An 18,613-nucleotide genomic window follows, 5' to 3' on the forward strand; every position below is an offset into this window, starting at 1 on the left:
TAACAGTTTCCTACATAACGCAGCAATAAATATGTAAATTTAATAATCTGAGGGGGCCCCAGAGATATCACTGTATTGGGCCCCAAGATTTCTGTTGCCAGCCCTGTGCAGTACACAATAAGTACTATCAAGAAGATAGAGATGAGAGGCCAAAGTAATTGGCCACAGATTCGCACTAGCGCTTCAAAACAACTAATCATTCGCAGCAGAGGAATGACCAGAGTGGCGTGCTTTACTGCTGTGTGTCTTAGATTTGTTCCCGATGAAGCGAGTAATCCAGGGGTGGGCAATTATTTCAGCTGGGGGGGCCGCTTAACACTTCCAGCGAATATTCGAGGGCCACACACAAAATACTCAAAAAGAGTCCCCTTTTTACACATTACGGCAGACAGCGTGCCCTTTTTTACACAATACGGCAGACAGCGTCCCTCTTTTTACACATTACGGTAGACAGCGTCCCTCTTTTTACACATTACGGCAGACAGCGTGCCCTTTTTTACACATTACGGCACACAGCGTCCCTCTTTTTACACATTACGGCAGACAGCGTCCCTCTTTTTACACATTACGGCAGACATCGTCCCCCTTTTTTACACATTACGGCAGACAGCGTCCCTCTTTTTACACATTACGGCAGACAGCGTGCCCTTTTTTACACATTACGGCAGACAGCGTCCCTCTTTTTACACATTACGGCAGACAGCGTGCCCTTTTTTACACATTACGGCAGACAGCGTCCCTCTTTTTACACATTACGGCAGACAGCGTCCCCTTTTTACACATTACGGCAGACAGTGTGCTCTTTTTACACATTACGGCAGACATCGTCCCCCTTTTTTACACATTACGGCAGACATCGTCCCCCTTTTTTACACATTACGGCAGACATCGTCCCCCTTTTTACACATTACGGCAGACAGCATCCCCCATTTTTACACATTACGGCAGACAGCATCCCCCATTTTTACACATTAAGGCAGACAGTCCCTACCCCCCTTTCCTCCCCTCCCCTAAACCCATATTGCAGTTTTTAATCCCCCTCCCTCCCCACCCCTAAACCTATATGGCAGCTTAAGCACTGATCCAGGGGTTGGCTGGACAGGGGGTTTACCTGTTTGTCACCGTGACAAACGATCCCCGCTGTCCGAAGATCCGCGCTGCTGCTGGCCGGAGTCACCACTGATGTGGCCTCTCCTGCTCCGGCTCGCTGCCCGCCGCTTCTCCTCACTGGCCACCGCTTAATCTCCTCCTCACAGGCCGCCGCTCCTGGTCACTGCAGTGCCCGCTCCCCGTGCCGCCCAGCTAAAAGAGGAAATCCCGGTCAGCTGACTCTGTGACGTGACCGGGATTTCCTCAGCGGCGCCGCGTCTGAGAGCAGTGCAATGACAAGCGGCCTGTCGGGCCGCTTGTCATTGCACTCTGGTGGGGCACAGCGGGCCAGGCAGGATCGGTCCGCGGGCCACATCCGGCCCGCGGGCCGCCTGTTGCCCACCCCTAGACTAATCTCATAGATCTAGTCTGACATAGAACGTAGAGTGAAAGTCGATGTTCTAGATAATTGCTTTTTTTTTTTTTTTTCTTTTAGATCCACAATACTTTAGAAGCTGATACAGTCTGTACTTCAGTGTTTGTGGATTTTAGTGTACTAATGTTTTAGTGTGACACAGATGAATTTTTAGAATCATGTAACGTATTTATTGTTGTGTGTTACAGAACTGAAGCTATGGACTTCTACAGTGAACACCAGTCAAAGTCTTTTTACAAGTAAGTTCTTGTAATGTTGATATTTTCCTTCCCTCCTCTCCGCTTCCACCTATTTCAGTTGTTTATTTTGTCTGAATCTGTCAGAGTGCTGTAACAGTTTACAGAAAGAGGATTTCAAATGTTGCTTTTGCAGCTATATTATGTTACAGCAGTCAGTGTTTATATATGTTCAAGATACCTGCTATCGGGATTCCGACACCGAAATTCTGACGCTTGTCACATCATCACCGGAATCCCGACACCTGTCAGAAGAACATCAATGCCGGAATCCATAACAGGTCAAGATCTCAATCCTGAAGGTAAGTATAGCCGGGAGGGTTAGTGTTTTGCTGCTTGGGGATGGGGAGTAGGTTGAGAAACCACCCGGAGGGTTAGACTGCAGGGAGGAGAGGGGTAAGGATAGGCACTAAGGGGGAGAGGGTTAGGGTTAGGCTGTGGAAAAGGGGGGTTAGGTTTTTGGGCACTAAGGGGGGGAGATTAGGTTTAGGCACTAAGGGGGGAGATTAGGTTTAGGCACTATGGTGGGAGGTTAGGGTTAGGCTACGGTAAGGGAGTGTTGGGAGAAGGAGGGGTTTTGAATATTTCTCCCATCTGCAGGGATCGCATACCAATTCCGTTTATACTACCTAATTTTTCAAGCTGCATAGGTACCTATTACTAATTGTTCATCCACTGCCCTACAGACGGCTTCATGCAGTCAAGGCATGGACTCCACAAGACTTTGAAGGTGACCTGGGGTATCTGACACCAAGATGTTAGCAGCAGATCCTTTGTCCTTTAAGTTGCTCGAAGGACTGATATCTGGGAAATTTGGAGGCCAAGTCAACACGTTTTTCATTGTTCCTAAAAGCAATCCTGTACAATGTTATCAGTATGGAAGAGCGCATTAGCCACCGCCATCAGGGAATACTGTTTCCATGAAGGTGTGTACTTGGGCTGCAACAATGTTTAGGTCGTTGGTACCTGTCAGAATAACATCTCAGGTTTACCAGCAGAATATATCCCAGAGCATCACAATGCCTCCACCAGCTTGCTTTCTTCCCATAGTGCAATCTTGTGCCATCTTTTCCCCAGGTAGACAGCGCACACGCACCAGGCATCCACGTGATGTAAAGGACAATGGGCGTAATTCAGATCTGATCGCAGCAGCAAATTTGTTAGCAAATGGGCAAAACCATGTGCACTGCGGGGGGGCAGATATAACGTGCAGAGAGAGTTAGATATAGGTGGGGTATGTTCAAACTGAAATCTAAATTGCAGTGTAAAAATAAAGCAGCCAGTATTTACCCTGCACAGAAACAATATAACCCACCCAAATCTAACTCTTTCTGCACGTTATATCTGCCCTCCCCCCATGCAGTGCACATGGTTTTGCCCATTAGCTAACAAATTTGCTGCTGCGATCAGATCTGAATTAGGCCCTATGTGATTCATCAGACCAGGCTACCTTATTCCATTGCACCATGGTCCAGTTCTGTTGCTCACGTGGCAATATTGGGCTCTCTCTGTGGTGGACAGGAGTTAGCATGGGCACTGTGGTGGTCATTCCGAGTTGTTCGCTCACTAGCTGCTTTTAGCAGCCGTGCAAACGCTAAGCCACCGCCCTCTGGGAGTGTATTTTAGCTTAGCAGAAGTGCAAACGAAAGGATCGCAGAGCGGCTACAAAAAATTTTTGTGCAGTTTCAGAGTAGCTCCAGACCTACTCAGCGCTTGCGATCACTTCAGACTATTCAGTTCCTGTTTTGACGTCACAAACACGCCCTGCGTTCGGCCAGCCACGCCTACGTTTCCCCAGCCACGCCTGCATTTTTATCTGGCATGCCTGCGTTTTTCCGCTCACTCCCTGAAAATGGTCAGTTCACACCCAGAAACGCCCACTTGCTGTCAATCACTCTGCGGCCAGCAGTGCGACTGAAAAGCTTCGCTAGACCTTGTGTGAAACTGCATCGTTCGTTGTAATAGTACGACACGCGTGCGCATTGCGCCACATGCGCAGAAGTGCTTTTTTTGCCTGATCGCTGCGCTGTGACCGAAATCTGCTAGCGAACAACTCGGAATGACCCCTAGTGAGCGGTCTGCGACTAAGCAGCTGAATATGCAGTAAGCTGCGATGCACTGTGTGTACAGCTTTCTATCATAGCCAGCATTACATTTTTCAGCAATTTGTTCTACAGTAGCTTTCAAATTAGGCGGCCTAGCCTTTACACCTCATGTGCATCAGTAAGCCTTGGGTGCTTGTGATCCTGTTGCTGGTCCATCGGTTGTCCTTCCTTGGACCAGTTTTGGTAGGTACTAACCACTGCATACCAGGAATACCCTTGTCAAAGTTGCTCAGATTTTAAACTTGCCCAGTTTTCCTAATTCCAACACATCGACTTTACAAACTGACTGGTCACTTTGCTGCTAATTAATATTTTGTCAGTGGTTTTAATGCTATGGCTAGTGTGTGTGTGTGTGTGTGTGTGTGTGTGTGTGTGTGTGTGTGTGTGTGTGTGTATATATCTATATATATCTATATATATATATATATATATATATATATAGATAGATAGATATATATAGATATATATATATATATAGATATATATATATAGATAGATATTATAAAGTCACGTTCGGGAACAGGAGTCCTGCAGTCACTAAAAGGTCACATGTTGGTTTGCTAAATGGAATGTGGACCTGACCCAGGATTACACAGATTCTGGTTTGTTTATCTCTAATGCCAACTTCCCAATATTGTATGTGCTACATAGCCATGATTTCTCTATTTACCCATCTAGTCTGCTCTTTTACTAACTGTAGTTTCATTGTTCCACGTGCTTCCTCCTAAAATCTTAAAATGGTTTACTTTCTGCAGTGGAGGGGGTGCTTATAACTATAGGAACATGTCTGCCTGTATAGACAGAATGGGTTGCACCCAAGAGAAACTATGCAGCTTTCACCTCATTATTGGTGACACAGTATCAGTATTCTTTAATCGGTGTCCGGACTCCAGGTCGACAACAAAAAGGTCGACACACCTTAGGACATGGAAATAGGTCGACATGAGTTTTTCACAATTTTTTTCTTTTTTGGAACCTTTTCATACTTAACGATCCACGTGGACTACGATTGGAACGGTAATCTGTGCCGAGCGAAGCGAAGGCACCATGCCCGAAGCATGGCGAGCGAACGCGGTGCACTAATTGGGGTTCCCGGTCACTCTACGCAGAAAACGTCACCAACAAAACATAAAAAAAACTCACGTCGACCTTTTTTTCCATGGCGACCTTGTTCCTGTCGACCTTTTGTCCATGTCGACTTAAGGTGTGTCGACCAACTGGCGTCGACGTAAGGTGTGTCGACCTTTTTGTTGTCGACCTGGAGTCCCAGACCCCTTTAATCGGTTGTGGAAATTCCCATTTGGTTGTGGAAATTCTCATTAATATACTGTCAGATAACTTCCACATCTTTATGTAGTTTCACTCCCTCATCGTTGTCGTGAAGTATTTTGGATGGCATATCCCACTGGATTCTCTACTGTTACCTATTAGCAGCTTGAAACTACTGGTTTCCACTGATTTGTTGGCCTCCGTGATCTTCCAATGTAGCAAGCACTACAGATGCTGACCAGCAGAGGTCTGCTCCATCCATAAGTACTTCTGCCAAGGTGAATTGAGCAAAAAGCTCAGGTAAGGAACCCCCTGATTTTACTGTAGAGAGAAGAGGTGGATGGTGATGGAAGAATGTAATAGGTCACGTGGGTGTAAAATCCATCCCCCATCTCTGCGGTCAGTGCAATAAAAGATTCTGCAGTGAAAGTGAATTTAAGTACTTATAGAGGGTATTAGAATGCGCAGTGCAACTTAGAGACGTGTGCAGTGGCAAAAAATCACTCCACTGTGTACAATATCGATATAGCGTCCATCTCTGAATCAGGCCCATAGTGCATTTTACATGCTACCACAACGATCTTTAGGGGCATTTGTCACTCAGAAACTGAGTATAGTGTACACTGGACATCAGATGTTATCTGGATTGTTTCATCTCTTAAGGGGGTTACTCACGGAGCGATAATCTAAGCAATCTGACTAGATTGCTTAGATTTTAAGCAGCGATCACTCCGTGTGTACCCCCCACAGCGATAGCGATGCGCGGCCCCGCACTTCGCTATCGCTGGTGCTAGATTGGCCGGGTGAAATGAGCGGTCCCCCCGCATGCTCAGCACACATCGCGCTGTGCTGAGTGGTGGGAGAGATGTGTGCTGAGCGGTTCGCTCAGCACACATCTCTCCCACATCGGCCCGTGAATACGGGCCTTTAGTGGATGGTTTCTCATCTGTTAGGTGTGTACCCAGACTAAAGGCCCGTATACACTAGGCGAAATAGTAAGCGAGATCGCTCATTTTTACCCTCCTGAGCAACATAGTTTACTATATCGCCCAGTGTGGATGCAGCAGACGACGGCTGATGCATGGTCACGGAGGTTGTTAACCCCCGTTAATGCCCTCCGTTGGCTGTGCATGCAGTTCAATCTGACAGTATCGTCAGATGCTACATGTTCTGGCCGGCCGCGGCATGACGTCACTGTGCGATATCGCACAGTGTGTATGTCCACGTCGGGTGGCTGGCCCAGCGAGGGAGGGGACTCAGTAGGCAATGCTGCTCCTGGAGTGAATCTCCTAGTGTGTATGCATCTTTAGACCTTCCAACAGCAAGCACTTTGCAATCTACTAGTACTATTTCTGTCATAGTAAAGGTGAGGCATCTTTCTCACAGTATGGCAGAGGCCAGAAAGCTAGATGTCAGCTGTCTTCCAGCTGCAGTGCATTCTGTGGGGTGTGGTATGGTATGCCGGCGGTCGGGCTCCCGGCGACCAGCATACCGGCGCCGGGAGCCCGACCGCCGGCTTACCGACAGTGTGGCGAGCGCAAATGAGCCCCTTGCAGCTCTTTTATTCTCCCTCCAGTGGGGTCGTGGACCCACACGAGGGAGAATAAGTATCGGTATGCCGGCTGTCGGGATTCCGACGCCGGTGTACTGTGCGCCGGGATCCCGACAGCCGGCATACTGAAGACCACCCCCTTCTGTGCACCCAATACTGTTTTATATATGTCTTTCACTGCCCTCTAGCAGACCTTTTGTTCTATTGAAAGTCATTGTAGTAAATAATTGAAAAGTCTTGAACTGCAGAGTGAAGGCACAGTTTCTATTGAATTCTAATTTTGCTAAATGAGGCACAAGGTATGCTGACAGGTTTCCGAAGTTACGTTTCTATAGGTTAAAGTTAAGGAGAACCTGGTGATCTTTATTCTTACATAGAGCTGGCAATGTACATTACTGCTATGTTCTATAGAGCTTACAAATGGCAGTAGAGGCAACACTCCCACACTCCGGCAGCCTTGAGTGTAACTGATTATGCCGGTATCATTTATAATCTGCTTGTGAAGTAATCTGTTGTTCGCAGGCTCCACATGACAAATGTAATTAATTTAGTTTTGAGTCTCACCATAAATAAAATCCCTTTTATTTATTCTGTGTGAAACACATATGCATATTTGAGAATGGAAAAGCTGAAATTGCTGTGACTGTCCACTAAATCCTTTACACAAACACATTTGTATATGTGTAGCATACACTAAGTAATTTTCATCCCTATGCTATCTCCAATAAATCGAAGTCATGTAAGTGATCACACACACTTCAAATATCAGTACCTATGTATTCACAAAGTCTCCTGCTAACCAGCAGAGACTGACTCATGTAGTCTGTTTGGCAGATTAAGCCTTCTGCTCTAACCAGACAACCAGGCTAAGGGGCATATTCAGCATTTTTCCCCATGTGGTAAAACAAAAAAAAAGAAATTAATACTTATTACAGCACTCCAGAACAAAAACAAATGGTGCACCCTCCAAAGAAAAAGATATTATCAATTTTTAGAATACAAAGTTCAAAGGTTGTCCTTGGAAATGGCGCTCCCTTCTGTTCTTAATGTACCTCAGTAAAAAAAAAAAATAACACAACATAGTGTAGTTTGTTTGGTAAATACAATCCCATCACATGTGCTCAAACAGTAGATAGGAGTGGGGACCAATCACCTCCTCAGTACCCCTCTTATTAATACAGTTACCTTAAAGATTACCTCAAGGTTAGTCTAGGTCAGTGATCTCCAACCCGTAGCTTGCGAGCTACCGGTAGCTCGCCGTAGTATTTTCGGTAGCTCACAGAGCGCACGGGCTTGGGCAGTCACTGGCACTCCTCCTCCCTTCATTTTTAATATGGTGCCGGCCGTCAGCCAATCAGAACTCGTGGACCGGCAGTGGCGGCACCTGATTGGCTGCCGGACCGCAAGTTTTGATTGGCTCACTTACCGGCACCATATTTTAAATGCCCACCGCCGCCGGAGACTCTGTCACCCTCACCGCAGCTGCTCTCCGGACTTCACAGGAGAGGCACGCGCAGCGCTCTCCTCCCCTTCCGTTCATCATACAGGAGGAGCAGCAACTGCGGCAGTAGAAGAAGCCAGCAAGGGTTAGCACTGTGTGGGGCACTGTATCGGACACTGCGGGGGGGAAGCATTTTATCTGGCGCTGCGGGGGGCATTTTAAATGGCACTGCGGGGGGCATTGTATCTAGCACTGCTGGGGGGCATTATTTGTGTATCTGGAAAGGTAATACAGCTGTGCGCTCGGTGAGTAGTGATGTATGTGACTGTCAGCAGCGATTTGGAGAGGGAATGCCAATCCCTCCAAAAAGCATAAAATACAAACAAAAACCAAATTGCGCTCAACAGTCAAAATATATGTATTTATTATAAAATATATAAAATACAGCAATTCTCCCGGGAGTGCAATAATTATAAATGAATAATCATAAAATGTATACGGTACAGAATCACTGTGTCCTGATATGTTACTAATTAGCAGATATTATGAAATAATTGCAACAATGTGGCCACAAACAATATGATGTATTGAGCAGTGATGGTAATAATAATACTCTTTTATACACCATATAGGTCTGTATGCTGGTAACAACTAACTTGTTGTATAAAGGTCCCCAGACAGTCCTTGTTCCGTGCAAGCATCTATTGGTTTGCAAAAAGGTTACCTTGTAAAGGATTATTATGGATGGGCACTCAAGTGCATGTAACGGTGAAAGGATGAATTGTGTCCACTGAACAAAGTTCGCTGTGGCGGTGTTTTGGCAGGGAGAGCCCGGAGTAATGTTTCTATAGCCAGCCGTTTTACCCCCGCACGGGGGAGGGGAGAACGGTGTCTGAGAAAGCCGTCGGGTTTGGAATGGAATGTAGCCGTGCACAGGCTGCGAAACCCAGATGGCTAGATGTACTCTGTGACACGGTGTACTTGCGTTCTCACCCACAAAAGGCTGTGCTTACCTCCCACGGGCAGCTCCGACTGAGCCTCCCTCCTATATGGTGTATAAAAGAGTATTATTATTACCATCACTGCTCAATACATCATATTGTTTGTGGCCACATTGTTGCAATTATTTCATAATATCTGCTAATTAGTAACATATCAGGACACAGTGATTCTGTACCGTATACATTTTATGATTATTCATTTATAATTATTGCACTCCCGGGAGAATTGCTGTATTTTATATATTTTATAATAAATACATATATTTTGACTGTTGAGCGCAATTTGGTTTTTGTTTGTATTTGTTTATCTGGCACTGCTGGGGGCATTATTTGTGTAACTGGCACTGCTGGGAGGCTTTATTTGTATATCTGGCACTGCTGAGGGGCATTATTTGTGTATCTGGCACTGCTGAGGGGCATTATTTGTGTATCTGGCACTACGCGGGGGGGTATTACTTGTAGTTGTGAGGCCACACCCACTTATGTGAGGCCACACCCACTTTCGCAGGAACGCAGACGCATTGGAGGGAGGAGGTAGCTCCTTCAGAGGTTTTATTTTCCGAAAGTAGCTCACACTCCAATTAAGGTTGGAGACCACTGGCCTAGGTGAATGCACTTTAGTGAAATTAAAAAATAGATTTCCACAACCAATCAATGAATACAACCCCTGTGGAGATATGGTTACCTTAATAATATCCCCAAGATGAGGATATAGAGCATGGACTTTTTTCCATGGCAAACAGCAAGCAAACGAATCCCCTTTGTTAGGTAGTTCCACTTCAAAGACTCTCAGATTTATATGGAAAGAGACACATATGTCGCATAGTGTGATATAGTTTTAAAAAGATTTAAGAAAACACACACTTCACAAATTAAATAGGGGTAGACACCCCAATGTGTATGTCCGCCTACCAGATGGCTATTTGTCTGAGTGAAAATCATACAAACGCATAAATTAGAGTCCCGGTTTTACTCCAAAGTAGGTAGTCCTCACCCCTCAGGCACGGGCAGTCAAATACATTCCACTTGGGATCCTTCCCTCAGATGGCAACGCGTATCAGTTTCCCTTCATCAGGCCTCGGATATTTGTGTCCTTTACCAGAGTCCATATTTATACCACATTTAATAGCTTACAGCCGCTGTTAATTAACAATCATCCAAAGAGTGGACAAAAAGAATATCCAGTCCACCCCGTCCATTTCCTGATAAGTGGAACGCACGATGTGCTCCACCGCCACAGCGATACGTCACTTCCGCCATGACGCACTTCCGGGTTTATGGAACGCAGAATGCGCTACACAGTTGGTTCCTGACGTTCTAGTTACGTAGGTTACCATGACGGACCTTTGGAACATAACACGCGCTCCACGCTGGACGTAGCCGGACTTCCTCATAACATCACAGATATATTCTAATAAAAGAATAAAAACATTAATCTTCCAGAAAACACTTTCATTCAGAATCAGCGTTCAACCCCTTTGGGATCAGAGTTTCCAAGTTATATACCCACCTCATTTCTAGCCTAGATAATCTATTGTCAAGATTCCTAAATCTCCATTTAGGAGTCGCTTGTTCTATAGCCCAAAAAGAGATGATAATACTAGGATCACAATTATGGAATTTTTTAAATGCTGTGATACAGAATGGGTTTCCAATCCTTTTTTAATATTATAGATATGTTCGGAAATACGTATTTTTAATGACCTAGTTGTTTTACCGACGTACATTAAACCGCACACACATTGTAAACAATAAACAAAATTGTTTTTTTTTTTTTTTTCCCAATAAATGTTTATTGATGTAAGGTAAGAACATATTACAGCGAGTAATAGAAGACAGCAAATACAATTCAAATGTCATCATATCCAATTGATACAAACAATGACTGTTTATGAACTTAACATGGCCTGCTGTTGGGGGACTCCCCGGCTAGGGCCTTATCTAAAATTCAAAGACGCTTCAGGCCATTCTAGATGCTAGCTGCCTCAATAAAGCATTTCCAATTTTTAAAACAGTTCCAGAAGACGTTTCAGAAGAGTACAGAGTGGAAAGGAAGAAGAGAAAAAGGAAAAAAGAAAAAGGGAGGGGTTAGAGAGTCTGAGAAGAGGGGGGGAGGGGGGAGGGGAGGACACAGCGAATCTTCCGTGTCTAGTCTTGTCGGAAGTCTGAGGTGTACGTTTCTAGCTTCAGTTGTTTCCAAGAGGACAGCGGGGGGGCCCGGGTAGGGGATCAAAGTAAATGGTCTAGGTCGCTACAGCAATGTCGAGTAAGCTTGTGAGGCCTTAAATTCGAGCCAAGGGGACCAAGTAGTCGTGAATCCTTGGTTCGTCTCTGGTGTCACCCGCAATTCCTCCATAGTCATATACCATTCTACTCTGGCGATCCACTCCCTCACGGTAGGAGGAGTAGTCGATCGCCAGTGAACCGGAATGACCGCTTTGGCTGCGCTATTGAGAAATTTTAATAGAGATTTTTTATATGTTGACAGGGGCCATAAAGTACAGTTGAGAAGCCAGAAAGTAGGCTCCGAAGAAACCCCTGGATCCACTAACAATTTTGAAATTGCTATAACCTTGTCCCAAAAGGGACGAAGCTTGGGGCAGCTCCACCAAATATGCATCGGGGAGCCCGGATGATTGTTGCATCTCCAACATGCATCTGTTACATTGGGAAACATTTTAGCTAATGTTTGGGGACACCTATACCAGCGAGACAGGACTTTAAAATGCGTCTCAAGGACCGAATAACTAGAGGAGCCGGCAAAGGTGGCCTGAAAGCTCCTTTCCCAATCGTCCTCCGACAAGTCTATCTGCACGTCATGGCCCCAGTCTCTGGCATATTTGGGTAGATCTTAGAATTTATTCTCAATCAGTATCCTATAGCACCTTGAGAGGAAGTGTGGTGGGCGAGAAGGCTCCAGGCAAAGGCTCTCAAAAGCTGTTAATGATCTACTCAGGCTCGGGCGCATAGCGCTCCCCATGGCAAAATGTTTTAATTGGAGATATTTCCAGATCTCTGAAGGCGATAGGTTCCACTTGGATTGTAGTAAGGGGAAAGGGACCATCTCTCCACGCTCCACCAGTCCGCCGACACGTGTCACCCCCGCCCTTTTCCATGAGTCGAATCCCAGGCCTGAGGCAGCCGGTGGGAAATCTGGATTGTTGAACAGGGGGGTCATAGGGGAGTATTTAGAAGATATGTGTGGTAGTACCCTAAGTCTGCCCCAGCGTGTAAGTGTAGGGCCAATAGTAGGGTGATCCACACGTGGCAGCTTTGATCGCCAGGGGTAGTATGCAATGGGGGCAGGCATCACCGTTCCCTCGATATGAACCCACTGTTTTATGTCATGTGGGCGCGACCATTCCATAATTCGATGGAGAATAATGGCCTCATAGTACAGAGTAAAGTGCGGTAGCTGAAGACCCCCCTTGTGTTTAGGGCGAAAAAGGATGTCGTGCCGGAAACGAGGTCGTTTATCCCCCCAGACGAAGTCCCTCACCGAATTATGTAAGTCTCTGAACCATGCTTTGGGAATGGATATCGGGAGCGCCTGGAGGAGATAAAGGACCCTCGGCAGAACATTCATCTTGATGACACTAAGCCTCCCCAACCAGGACAGTCTTTTGTTGCCCCAGTCTCGGAACTCAGAACGGAGTGAGGTCAGTAGTTTTTTGAAATTTTCGTCAAAAAGGCGTGATAAGTCTTTATGGAGTGTGACCCCCAAGTATTTGAAGCTAGAGGGATGCCAGTGGAAGGGGAAGGATTGTTTAAGGTTATCAAGAGCTTGGGAGGCCAGTGACACATTCACTGCCACTGACTTGGAGAGGTTAATCTTGAAGTTTGACATGGCACCGTACCTATCAAGCTCGGTCATCAGGTTGGGGACAGACACCACCGGGTTGGACAGGATAGCTAACAAGTCATCTGCGAACAGTGCGAGTTTGAATTCTCTACCCCCAGCCGTGAGTCCCGAGATGTTCGGATTTAATCTAATGGCTCCCGCCAAGGCCTCCATACAGAGGACAAAAATTAGTGGCGAGAGGGGACATCCTTGTCTAGTGCCGTTCCTTATCGGAACCGGGCGGGACAAGTCTCCATTAATTTTAATCCTTGCAGAGGGGGAGTTATAAAGTGCTAAAATGCGCCCTAAACTGATCGGTCCCAACCCCAGGTGACGCAGGACCCCCTCCATGAACATCCAATCTACTCAAAAGCCTTCTCGGCATCGGTAGAAAGCACCACCATCGGTTCACGTTTGCTCGAGGCCAAGTGTATCAAATCAATGATTTTGGTGGTGTTATCGCGCGCCTCTCTTCCGGGTATGAAACCCACCTGATCCGAATGCACAATATTGGGGAGTAGCAGCTTCAATCTGTTTGCTATAAGTTTAGCAAACAGCTTGACGTCTGTGTTGAGGAGGGATATGGGTCGGTAGCTAGCGCATTGAGCCGGGTCTTTCCCATCCTTTGGTATAACCGTAATGAATGCCTCTAATGATTGAGGGGAGAAACCCCGGTCGTCAGAGATCTCATTGAATGCCAGTAGCATTTTGGGCAGGAGAGCGCTCTTAAAGAGCTTGTAATAAGAAACTGTATAGCCATCTGGGCCTGGGCTCTTTCCGGAAGGAGCTTCCTTAAGGGCTTGTTCCAATTCCGGGAGGGAAAAAGGGGAGTCTAGCCAGGCACTCTCATCCGCTGATATTTTAGGGAGTCCTGCGTCGCTAAGGTATCCCTCCACCAGGTCTCGAGTTGTCGACAGGGATGTCGGGGTTCCTAGTGTCCGAAGATTATATAATTTGGAGTAGTAAGCGTGGAAGGTTTCGGCGATGTCCTTTGTAAGGGTGCGGCGGGTCCCCGCTGCATCCTGTACCGACTGTATAAATAGCGTGGCCCTCTGCGCGCGGAGCGCCCTAGCCAATAGCTTCCCCGGTCTGTTGCCCCATTGGTAGAAGCGGTTTCTACAGAGCCTGTAGTCCCTCTTAATGTCTGCGAACAACAATTTGTTGAGAGCAGATCTCGTCTCAGTCAGGGCGGTCAGTACCGATGGGGAGGGGTTCGTTTTGTGTGATGTCTCTAAGTCCTTAAGTCGCTGGAGTAAGGTAGTCTTTTCCCCGAGTCTCTCTTTTTTCAGCATGGAGCCTAGCTGTATGAGCTTTCCTCGTAGAACACACTTGTGGGCCTCCCACACCGTGACCCGGGAGACATCTGGCGTCTCGTTATCTAGAAAATAGTTCTCTAAAGTCTCAAGCAGCTGGGGTTGGAACCTCGTATCCATTAGAAGTTGTTCATTCAACCGCCAGGTACATTGCTTGGAGTATGGATGGGATGTCTCCAGGGAAAGGTGGACAGGAGCGTGGTCCGACCAAGTGATTAGTCCAATAGCTGTTTCCCTAACTAAATGTAGGAATCTGTGAGGTAAGAGGAAATAGTCTAGTCTGGAGTAAACGTCATGGGGTCTGGAGTAGAACGTATAGTCCCTGTCCCCGGGGTGTTGAAGCCGCCAGGTGTCGATCAGCTGGTGGTCGTGGAGAGACCGCCGCACCCCACGGTGCGATGCTAGGGAGGGCCTTGCCGACGCCCCAGAGATGTCCACCTCTGGTTGGAGGGTCCAATTAAGATCGCCTCCAATAACTGTAATACCCGCTATTAAGGGAGCTACGCGATTAAGAGCCTTCGCCAAGAAACTGGGTTGTGATTGGTTGGGAACGTATAGGTTAATAAATGTATACGGCTGATCAAACAGTGTACATTTCACTAGGAGTATCCTGCCCTCCCCCAAGGATTCGGATGTTATATCTCGGAAAGGCAAACGTTTAGATAGCAAAATAGCTACTCCTAAAGATTTACCCTTGCTATTGTTGTTGTAGAAAGAATGTGGGTAGTTACGGTCTCTGAGACCCGGGGCCACTCCCACTTTGAAGTGGGTTTCCTGTAAAAACGCCACATCAGCTCTGAATGCAAAGAGGTCCCTAAGCAGCCTCGAGCGTTTCTCCGGGACATTGAGGCCCTTCACGTTAAGGGAAACCAGTTTTATATGTGTCAGTTTAGTGTCTACCGCCATCGACTGGAAACATATATGGAATGCTTAGTCCGACCCAGAAGACACGACATCTCGCACAGCAGAGAGATACACAGTAGGGGGAGGGGGGGGGGAGAGGAGGAAAAAGAAACAGAAACAAAGAGAACATAAAGAAGGTAGGTCGATAGACCTAACATATGCAGATATCAGCTGAAAAAATAAACTGAATAAATGGCAACTCTACCGCCTCCTGGGAGCTCGGACGCGCTATTCGCGTCGGAGACCAAGAATACTCGGGCGGTGCAGGGGCGAACTGGGGGGTCAGTGCCAGCCCCAACCCCAACAGGGAATATAACATCACAATCAATAATATATCTGAACAGTTTGATCACACAACTAAGAAAAACAACCACTGAAAATAGATGGAAGTTAACCAGGAACAGGTATCTCCGACCCGTACTGGTCTGGTGAACATTCGTTAAGTCGAGTACGATCTCGATGCCCCGACCACCTCCCAGCTGGGAGAGTGTGCCGCACGGCATGGAGATCCCCCGAGTCGGCAATAATTATTTTAAGCTAAGGAAGGATCCCCCGAAATTGTTCCAGTGAAAGTCCTGAACCAGGCTGCGATCTTCATCTCTTCGCAGTTTGCGTGGAGGAACGCAGCTCCCTAGGGGGTCTCGGGTTGCGGTGGACAAGGTGCCAGTCGTTGTCAGGGTGGGTGAGTTCAGGTGGGGCGCCGTCGATCAGGGGCTCCTGCCATTCTGGAAGAGAGACCTGTGGTATTCCCAGCGCTTGGCAAAAAAGGGGCAAGTCGGAAGGGTCTTTAAAGGTATATAGAGTCCCATTGTGCGAGGTCTGAAGGCCAAAAGGGAAGCTCCATCTATATTTAATGCCCAGCTTCCGAAGTTCTGCAGTGAGCGGGTGTGAGGCTCTACGCTTCTGAAGGGTCGTCAACGATAGGTCCTGGAAAATCTGGAGTTTATGAGAGGCAGTCTCTATCACATCCATGCGGCGGGTTTTGCGAAGGATCTCCTCTTTTTCCGTGTAGTAATGAAGACGACAGATAATGTCGCGAGGGCGGTCAGACGGTGCGCCCCTGGGTCTCAAAGCTCGGTGGGCCCTGTCGAATTCGATTATGGAAGCAGGATCACGGCCCAAAATTTCATTGAAAACCGTCGTGAGGAAGTCAGTGAGGCAGGCAGGGGCAATATCCTCCGAAACTCCCCTGACCCTCAGGTTATTTCTCCTTCCGCGGTTATCCAAATCTTCTACACGGTCTTGGAGCTGTTGAAGGCAGGACGCCTGTTTGATAACGGTGGCCCTGAGGGCGTTATGTGCAGCTGCTGTGTCTGAGGAGAAGCCCTCCAGCGTAGACAGGCGGGAGCCGATGTGCGTTATTTCTACCTGAACCGCAGCTATCTCTGAGCGTACCGTTTCCCGGACTCTCCCTTCCAAGTGCTCAAAGTCCTGCTTAGTTGGCAGGGCCTGCAGCAGGGTCAGAATCTGGGCGAGACTTCCCGGGTCCGTCGTGGCGTGTGGAGCTGCCGTCTGTGATCCCACTTGGGAAGCCGAATCAGAGACAGGCGAGAAACGTGGGGTCGAGGGTAGGGAGGCATCCACCGTAGGGGCTGAGCCCTGGGGGAGAAAAAATTGCCGCATGTCTACCGAAGTCGGGGTATCCATTGCACGCGTCGAGGTGAGTGTATGTGACTTCCTTCCTCTCCCTTGCGATCCTTTCTTTCCTCTCACCATGGGGCACCTTGGGTACGTCAGTAGAACATCAGAAGTAACGTTGTGTGATTAGAGCATCCCCCCCGTCGGGGTCAGTACCGGCACGCCACCCCAGAGTCTAGGTGGCTAGCCGGCCATCAGTATAGGAGTAAACTTGCAAAAAAGAAATAGACCGGCCACAGGGCCATAGGTTGAGAGATAATTCCGGGTCCTCTACGGCAAAGCGATGGCAGCTGAGTGACACAGTGGGGGCCGGGCGCAGAAATGGCACGGATGACTGCAAATATGCCCTCCACGTTTCAGGTGATTCATCACAGGGACCCGAGGGGACAGGGAGCATGCGTGTGGAGTGTGAGCAATGAGCTGGCTAGAACAGGGGTGACAGGAGCCTGAGAATCACTATGTGTTGTCTCTGCTATGGGTTGCAGTGATGGTGCCAGTCCCAAGATGGCCGCCGGCTGGTCTCTAAAGCTGCAGCAGCCCACGGTCTCTCCCTCTGTCCCCGGATTGCAGAGGCCAGGTCAGTGGGGGTATTGGGAGTTGGGTCCTGGATTATCAGCCCCACAGAAAAGCCCCTTCTGCAGCCGCTACGGCCGAGTGTTCAGCGGCGCCAACCGCAAGATGGCCGCCGCCACCGCCCGCCGCGGCCCTTACCTCGGGCGTCCTCGGCGGTCCGCAGTCCCCAGCTGGAGTCTCCGTGAGCCTGGCAGAGCGTCTAGCGGTGGAGCGTGCTTCCAGAGCGGGGGAGTAAATCCGCTGAGCGGGGCTGGGCGTTCCGGATCCGGTAAGATGTTCCCTCCGGCGGCTCGCAGTCCAAATCGAGGTCCCGGCCTCAGCACCAGGGGTAGGCCGCAATCCGCAGGGGGCAACACAGGGCCCCCCCGACTCCGCAGCACTCACCCCCCAGCACCAGGTCGATCAGTAGGCCCAGTACAGCCAGTTGGCACGTAAAATCGTGGGCCCAGGCACTTTAATAGGGACTTCCAAGCTGGAACTCCACGTACTCCCAGCTTTCCCTGATGCCGGCCAAGCCACGCCCCCACAATAAACAAAATTTTTGAGTCACAGGTTAAAAATTGTTTAATTTTATAATTTTTATTATTACTTTTAAATTCAACTATTTTCCTTGAATGTTTACTTTTATATGTGGTGTGGCACGGTAAACAATTCCCACTTCGATGGAAACCCACATTATGAGTGCTTACTTTTTTTTTCTTCCACTAGGGCACTCCTTACTAGTTTTTTCTTTATAGTGGGTGCTTTCCTATAAATAAAAGATGGTCCCGCTGGTAAGTGGATTTTTAGGGTTCTATCATCCTGCAATAGTTTCCAGTTTCTCCTGATGACCTTTTCCATTTTCTGATGATATTGACCATACTGTGTTATGAAGGCCAATTTAAAGGTATTTTCTTTACTCAAGTTCTTATTTTTAATTTCTAACAGATCTTTCCTTTCAATATTTGAAACTTTTTCTATTGCATTATCCAAATTTTCTTTTTTGTAACCCTTTTTCTTAAACCTTTCATTTAGTTCTCTAGTTTACGACTCCAAATCTATTTGTCTAGCGCAGTTTCTTTTGAGTCGTTGCAACTGTCCAAAGGAAATATTTTCTAGCCAATTTTTATGGTGTTCACTCTGCCTATCTATATAGGAATTGGAGTTTGTGTTTTCACGATAAGTTTTAGTCTCCAATTTTCCATTTTCTTTAAATATACACAAGTCTAGAAAAGTG

At 47.4% G+C, this 18,613-nt stretch overlaps 1 protein-coding gene across 4 annotated transcripts in view; it reads left to right on the forward strand.

The window, feature by feature from the left end:
* The window catches only part of NME7 (NME/NM23 family member 7), a 522,975-nt gene that overhangs the window by 241,926 nt on the left and 262,436 nt on the right, over nucleotides 1–18,613 (forward strand). For all 4 annotated transcript variants that reach the window (XM_063955652.1, XM_063955653.1, XM_063955655.1 and 1 more), the window contains one exon: nucleotides 1,714–1,764. In XM_063955652.1, coding sequence (XP_063811722.1) covers nucleotides 1,714–1,764 — 51 coding nt within the window. The remainder of the gene's footprint in view (nucleotides 1–1,713; nucleotides 1,765–18,613) is intronic.

This window comes from Pseudophryne corroboree, chromosome 2 (assembly GCF_028390025.1).
Source record: "Pseudophryne corroboree isolate aPseCor3 chromosome 2, aPseCor3.hap2, whole genome shotgun sequence".
NCBI lineage: Eukaryota > Metazoa > Chordata > Amphibia > Anura > Myobatrachidae > Pseudophryne > Pseudophryne corroboree.